At 33.1% G+C, this 8379-nt stretch overlaps 1 protein-coding gene across 1 annotated transcript; it reads right to left on the bottom strand.

Moving 5' to 3' along the window:
- Positions 1-3382: 3382 nt before the first annotated feature.
- Positions 3383-7922, bottom strand: LOC130936318 (V-type proton ATPase subunit C). Its single transcript, XM_057866368.1, has 11 exons — positions 7675-7922; positions 7523-7591; positions 7261-7388; positions 7066-7165; positions 5661-5728; positions 5443-5584; positions 5138-5254; positions 4783-4908; positions 4377-4460; positions 4211-4290; positions 3383-3728 (listed from the first exon to the last, which is right to left on the bottom strand). The coding sequence occupies exons 1-11, from the start codon at positions 7786-7788 to the stop codon at positions 3635-3637; spliced, it is 1122 nt and encodes a 373-aa protein (XP_057722351.1). The 5' UTR covers positions 7789-7922; the 3' UTR covers positions 3383-3634.
- Positions 7923-8379: the final 457 nt, after the last annotated feature.

Consider the following 8379-nt stretch of genomic DNA (forward strand, 5'->3'; position numbering starts at 1 on the left):
AATGATTTAGAGGTTTCAAAACCCCTTTTTGGTTTCGTGATGAAACCATGGTGTGGACAACTAAGGTTGAAGAGTCCCTCTTTTATTGTATCGGGGAATTGGGTAAAAGGTTGAGGAGTCCATTCGATTCAATTCCCAAATTATAGCGTTGGCAAATTAGGTTGAGGAGACCCTTTCTTGTTGCGTCAAGAAATTGGGTAGAAAGTAGAGTGATTCTCTTTATATTCAATTTCAATTTATCCTTTTTGTTTTTATTTCAATTTCAATATATCTTTTTTATTCAGTTGGAATCATTATTTTTTTATTTATCTTTTATTTCTTTATGAAAAGCTCAGCTAAAACACAATAGTCGGGTCTCCTATGCGTGTGCTTAAGAAGCTGCACCTTTCATGTAAAATAATGATCCTCGCACACGGATCGAATTGGATCGAATATAGCATAAATTTTATTCAATCTGTATTGCACTCATCGGATCGGATCGAATACGATATCTGCGTTTTTTCAGGCTAGATCGGATCGGATATCGGATATATTCGCATAATTAAAAAAACATTATTTTATGATCTTGTTTGGTTATTTTTACAAAAAAAATATCCAGAAAATTCATTTTTTACTTGTTTAAACCTATTTACTCCTAAAATATTATCAATAAAAGTTCTCTTAATAATAACACAAGATTTAAGTTTAATTATTCTAAGTTAAAGTACAACATAAAAAATTAAAAACAAGATATCATAAAATTCATAAAATAACATACTAAAATTCATATTACATTAGGGTTTACTTTCTTAAACTATGCTATTTATATAAAATGTGCGAATTTGCGGATCGGATCTGTCGATATCACTGCCAAATCCGCAATCCCATACTATCATAATGCGGATTGGATTCGATCCGATCCGATGGCTCTGCGTATCGGATAATATCTGCAAAATTCAGGTCGGATGCGGATAATTACCGCGGATATTATCTGATTCATGTGTAGCCCTATCCTCCTTTATGGGATACTCATAACCGGTCCGCAACCACGCAAGACCAATGCTTCAACCCACTCAACCAAGACCACTCACATTTTAAAAGGTAGAAAAAAAAAACAAATAGGTCCTTGATTTTTTTATTTACGGATATTTAAATTTTTGAGAATTTGAAAATATATTTAATTTTTTTTTACTTTCTCCAAATCTAGACACATCAATGTCTTTGTTCACTTGAATCTGTAAGATTTAACGGAAAAATCAAACGTGACTTCCATTATACTGACCTAGCCAAGTCTTTCAATGACATGTTTTGATCTTCTTTCTCTTTTCCATTACTTAGAAAAAGTGAGCTACCACCAGGTATAAGAAACTATTGTTACCGCCTAGACAATTAGACATCCAATCCGTAATCGTAACGACCCAATTGTAAGAGCGGAGCTCTACCAACTGAACTATATCCCCCGAGTCAAGTAGAGCATGCATGAAGGAGTCAGTTTTCTACTCTTTTCCTTGGCGTTCTTTTCCTTGATGTAACTGGACTATCCTGGACTTGAACCAGAGACCTCGTCCGTGAAGTAAATCATCGCTGTACTGCGCTCTCCAAGTGTGCTTGCTCCTCCTTCTTCCTTATCATGGCAAATCTTTGTGAAAAAATTCTGATGGCTTCCATTATATTGACCTGGTCAATATACGGATGCACACGTGAGAGAATTTTTAAAATGGAACAAATTAGACTTAGGGATTGATATGTCCAGATTTTGAGAAGATCAGATACTTAAATATATTTTCAAATTTTCAGAAACTTAAATATCCATGAATTAAAAGGTCAAGAATCTATTTATCCTTTTTTCTAAGGTATAACATTTGAATGGTAAGTACGCTTGGCATTTAAAGTGACTTCTATACTTGAAATTTTTCCAAAAATATATATGTACTACATGTAGCGCACATTTAATATAAGTAGTTTGGAGGCTATTTCTTCTCAAATTTATAATGCATCGCATTCAATGCTTGAAGCTTGCATCTCTTTTAAAGACTGTGAAAAGGAAAAGTATAAGTAGATAATAATATTGCTGAATAATATGATAAATGAGGTTAAAAATATAAATTAATCTTGGGGGTAAAATTAAAATGTAGTGTGTTTCAGTTAAATTGGACCAATTTTAAAACTCGTTAAGTCATTAATTATTTAATATAATCTCTGTGAGAATGCTCAATAGAGAACAATGCATGTCCAGCATGCTATTGAGGTGAACGACAAGGCTGGCAATTTAGACCTTCCAAACCCTTGTGCACGAATCTAATGGTCATTTGAAATTGAATAAATTATCATTGTTCGGGAAAAAGACATTGCTAAACCTTTCTTGCATATTTCTTAGGATGGCATAGAATCGAAATTTCTTCTATGAAATTGAAGTTGATGACAAGAACTGCATTTTGGAAACATGTTAGGAGCAGAGTTATTGACACAAAATCAATGCATAAAATTTGTTACACGCTACAAATTATTAATCGAGCTCAAGCTAAATTAACGTTGCTTTATTGACTCATACTTCAGACAAAAATTAAAATAAGAAACTCCTACAAAATAGATTTACGGTTTTAAAAACAAGTGTCATAAAAATACTCTTTTCAAGAGTTCTACAATTGAAATTTTGAGTAAAGTATATTTTTTTTTGTCTTTGAAATTTGTTAAAAATTTTAAAAATATCTTTAAATTTTATTGTTTTAATTTTGTCCCATAAATTTTTGAATTCATCAAACATATTTTTAATAGCTAATTTTTCAAAAATTAAGATTAATTCAGCAATAATTTTACAAAAATAACCTTCCACACAAACAAACCGAACATGATTGTCATGCATTATTATTAAATTAGTCCTAAATTTTTTGAATATTTAACTGTGAAAAGTATATTTGATGAAAATAAAAAATTTCAAAAACAAAATTAAAACATAATAAACGTAAGAATATTTTTAAAATTTTTAACAAACTTCAAAGTCAAAAAATATATTTTATCTTAAAAATTCTAGAGATTTAAAATGTGTTAAATGTAAATCTTTTAAATTTTTGACACATTAAATAATTAAATACATTGAAAAAACCAAAACTTTCTACTTTCCACTCCTAATAATAATTTAAGTTTTCTTTTCTAACTGGATTAAATAAGCAATTATTTAGAAAGAAATGAAATTAGAAAAATATCTGCTATTTCGAACTAGGGGTAGTAACTCCAAACAAGAACTAGATCCAGGTTTAGGTCAACTTTATGATAGTCTAATCCATCATCAACCCCCTTGAATTCTGCATTTTTGGGGTTAAAACGATTTCAATCCCGAAGCTTTAATGTTAACAATTTTTCCGAGTGGGATGGATAAGCAATTGTATAAATTTTTCCAGTACCATAATCGCAAACCAGAAAACATTAAAATTAAAACAAGTTGCTAATGATCAATCCCGGTACTGTCCTTACAATTTACTAGACACTCTTTAGACTTCTTATTGCTCCATTTATATATAAATAATAATAATAACAAAGAATGGAATAGGATAGTAGTGTACAAAATCTTCACTTCCTGTCCGGCATTGTCATTATTTCTGTCCAACGGAATCCTTAGGGGGACTCTACAAAGGGACTGGTTGGTTTCTGAAAGCACTCAGACAAGATTGATTGTGAAGGACACGTAGGGGTGGGCATCCTCACCCGCTAGGGCCGCCATCCCTACATCATCCTCAGACTTCCAGTATGAACTGCAATCAAAATATTCAAGGTTGAAGATGAGAAATTATGGCATTAACAAGAGAAAGTAATAGATTAAGAGACAGAATTCGGTATCATCTTCAGCTACTGACACCTCAAGATAATAAAACATAAGACTTCCATGAACTTTGCATGCTTATATCTATAAAGAGAAGCTAATTGCACATTACCCCTAAGTTTTAGTTCATGTGCAGTTCAGCCGCAACCCTTAAAATATGCAAGTTGACTCCCTAAACTACCCCCAAATGTGCATTTTATCCAAAATGCATTAATTATACCCCTTGAACTTTGGTTATGTGCAAATTGTCCACCTGAATTTTGATAAATGTGTATTTTTTTCTTTTTGTTAACAATTGATGGGAAAATGAGTCAAAGGGTCAATCTGCACATTTATGAGTGTTTACGGGGTTTAGGATTAAGGAAGACTGATTTTAAACCAAATACAATAATATAGAAATTATAAGCCACTTGCCTGTTTGTGCTATCACTCAAACCTTCAAGGATAGAACGTACTTTCTTTTCAGCTTTTACAGATGGAGCTAAAACACATGCCTGGAATCGAACATAATATTTCTCAATGATAAACAAAAACTGAAAAATTGGAGCACTGAGCTTTGGTTTTGGAAGAACATAGTTACCAAGAAAGATGGTGGTAGACCATATCTCAGAATGCTCTCAGCAAATAAACGTACAGCACAGAAATGCATCCACGAGCTGAAAACCTTCCGAAAATAAAAAGTAAAAGTAGTTGGTGACAAACCACAGCATGTTTAGAATAATAAAGCAAGCAAAAGTTATATCAGAAAGCGACTCCATTATAAATGTATGGTCAATCACTAAACATTTTAAATAGAGAAACCATGGACTGATGGACCACTCCATAATGTTGTTGGGGGGCTAGAATAAAGATAGACAGACATCAAGATATTAGGCATGAAGATAGTCATTTAACCGACCATACTTGCCTACCACCTGTAAATTCATTGATGTAGTACTCAGAGCTGTTCCTGAAAATTAGCGTCAGTGAAAAGTAAAAGAAATTACCTCTCCATAGCTGGTATAGCACCACTGCAACAAAGAACCTCTCAAACTTTCCTGATCCCGCATCAATTTATCTAACTCCTGCTTTCGCCCCTCGTGTGTTTCTGGACTGTATTCAAAATCACGAATCTGAACAAGACAGCAGAAAATTACATTAAACACCTCGAAAAACAATGAATTGAACTAGAACAATGCATATTAGGTGCCTCATGCATTCCTCTATCCACATCTTAATAGAGTTTCCAGGATCAAATCTTAAATGAGAAAATGAATTTCACCAGACTAACAGATTCTATGCAGTTTTTTTTTCCCCTTTTTCTTTTAATGTTTAAACAGGAAAAAAAAAATAAATACTTACTTGAAACCCTTTTTCACGTGCACTAGTTCTGAAGTTGTCCGCAACACGATTGAAGAGTGTTACAGTGTAAAGAGCATATTCATTATCCTCATACAACTTCTTGGAAGATCTGGGGACCTACAATTAATCTAATCAGAATAAGGAATAAAGCCAGGAAAAACAAACATGTTCTCAAATATTAAACAGCTTGAATGTTACTGGACTCTATATATGATATACAGAGATTCAGTTATGACCAGTTTATGTAACCTCAAAGAAGGTAGCAACTGAGATTCATATTTAGCAGCACATATGGTTTATCTTACCACATAGTTTGTCAGTGTTTCATAGCTTGCGAGCCAATCCTTTTGTGAATACTTGGAAACAATGGCAAGGAGAGTAGTTAAATGTTCTGAAGTTATAATATCCTCAGGTTTTACCAAGTTGGAAAGGTCACGGACAGCTAAGCTGGAATGGCAAAGTAGGTCAGCTAGGGCACGGTATAAATAATTTGAAAATTAATGTTGCAAAACAACATCCAGACCTTCCAGTTTGCTTTCGGTTGATAGCATTAAGCTGACTGCGGATATTGTTGTACTCAGAAACACGAACCTGAAATGAATGATAGTTTTAAGGTCCAAGCTGAATATTGAAAATCCAGTCTACTAAATGCTAAATAAGTAGAGATGTTTCTTTGCTATACTCCTCAAAAAAGGGGAGATAATCACAATTAAAAGCTCAAGAAAAACAATTTCAAGTTCCAAGACCTTTCTCAAATGCCTGGTCAAATATTCCTTTTGCATACATAAAACATTTCATTTGCAGAAACAAAGAGAGGGCCTTTTGAGCTGTTAGTGAAGAAAGGAGACACAAAATTGAGAGAGCAGCAGGGAAGAACCCTGAGAAAAAAAGAATTAAGATATTCATGGTTTCATAAAACAATAAATACTACAACTCAGATAAGCAATTATGCTTTCCCAATGAAAACCGTTAACTGTCAACCGACATGTATCTTATCAAGTATTGAGAAATTTCAAGAGCATAAAGATCTTAGAAATAGACTTATATAACTATAGGAGAACTCATGGAACCCAATAATTCCATGTTTCATCTTTTAATTAGCATCATAAAGGAAATGGTGAATTGGTGATATCAAATCATTAATCAAGGAAATGTCATGACATACAAGAAAAATAACATGTTTCAATGCTAGAATGGATTACATCTTCAACATTGCAACAGCAGAAAAATGACCTGGTTTAGGGCACTTATCATTCAACTACCTTACTATAGTCAACCTCACACAAGCACTAAAAGTTGTAAGATTTGACCTTGTTTAGTACAAATATGTTTAGATTTTATTTCAAGCAGTAAGAGAACACTTTGACAGTGGAATAGCATAAACTTTTTCTGGATCAGATGTTAACTTGTGAGTTTAAATCAATTTGGATGAGCCTTAAGAAGCTAGATCTACAAGATCAAATTGTAGCATACTTTTACTGTATTTATCTCAACAGGACATTACAACAACTAAATGAAAAATGAGAAAACAGAGTCCATTGATTCAATATTATGTACCCTTCTCATCAATATAAAAGTTAAGCATACAGCACCTTCTTTCTCCAAAACAGGACCAAGGCTGCACAAAACTGATTATCAACTTAACATAACTTCTTTCTTACATCAGTTACAAGCTTGGAAAAAACATTATGGTAGCAATAATGGAAAATAACTAACAAAAAAAAAATCATAAGAAAACAAGGACTAAGCATTCTGCCACGGCAGTTAGGCTAGTAAGGTAAGCAGGACAGTTCCTTAAGTTACTATCTCACTATAAGGGAATGTTCAGTGTTATGGATACCATGAATGATAAAAGATAATTCATCATATGCTACTGCTACCTATATCTTAAACCCAATCACTACAGAAGAGCAAGAAAATAGGAAAACCTTGAGATCATCCTCTATCTTTGCTACTTGACCATGAATTCCATCAACGATCTCTTTCAATGGCGACATAGTGGGGTACTTTGCTTCATCCCAAACAAATCTGAATTCATCAAAACACTAACTTTCAACACAGATGCAAATCAAACAAGATCACACAGAGGTCACAAATTTCCAACTACGGAATTCAAATGAAACCTGGTTAAATAGGAATCAACAGGGACACCATCGACAGTGAGACCGCTGCTCTCGACGCCGGAGATCCTCTCAAGTTCCTCAATCTGGCGCCGGATCTTGTGCGACACTCCTTCCATGAAAGTGTTGGACTGCATCAAACATTTCGCATTTTTCAAAAGCGAAACAAGACAAAACAGAAACTCGGAGAATCGTGAATTTGCGGATCCACGATCAACAGAACAAACTAATCGAATCGGAAGAAGGGGGAATTGAGTAGATTCACCTTGGCGAGATCATCGCTGAGAGAGAGGAGAGAGTCTAGGGTTCCGACGCGGAGATTAGGGATGTTGAACTGCGAAGTATCGAGAAGAAAATGAAGGGTTAAATCGGAAAAAAGAAGAAAATGAAAGAAGTAAGAAGATTAATTATATATACCCTGTAGAGAGGGGTGTCGAAAGAGTGCTTGGAGATTTGATCCTGGAGCTGGTTCCAGAGAGTGGAAGCGGAGTTGTGAACGGGAAGTGACACCACCCAGTACCTGCTCGCCATTATTGATCGCTGTGTGACTCTGTGCTGTGCTCTGATGTGAGGTTCCTTCGTTGTTTTTACGATGCTCAATACAATTCAGTAATTCATAACTTGAGAGAAGACCTTTTTGCCTGTGGCAACGTTAAAATGTGGCCATGGTTCGGTACTATATGTCTATATCTATTATCAGTTCAGTTATCAATTATCAATCATTACCCCTAGGCAGAAAAATAATACTAATGGTGAGGAATGTGAACAATGAATTAAAATTTGAAAGTAAAATTAAAATTGAAATCAGATTATTAATTAATTATTTAATTTTAAATTTTAAAATTTAAAAAATTAAAATTAATATTTAAATTTATTCATCTATTATTTAATTATTAATGAAGGTGAAAGTGGCTGATTGAAAAAGAAGAAAATATTGAAGTAAAATGTTTTGATAAATTAAAATTTAAAATAGTTATTTTGTTGGAATAAATAAGTAAATTATTTAATTTAAGTAATTTGTAAAATGTTTTTTAATTTTTATATGTATTGAACTAAATCTATAATTTATTATTTGCATTATTTAATTTTTTTATTATCTTTTTAACAAAATTTTTTTATTTT

This window comes from Arachis stenosperma, chromosome 6, assembly GCF_014773155.1.
Source record: "Arachis stenosperma cultivar V10309 chromosome 6, arast.V10309.gnm1.PFL2, whole genome shotgun sequence".
Classification (NCBI taxonomy): domain Eukaryota; kingdom Viridiplantae; phylum Streptophyta; class Magnoliopsida; order Fabales; family Fabaceae; genus Arachis; species Arachis stenosperma.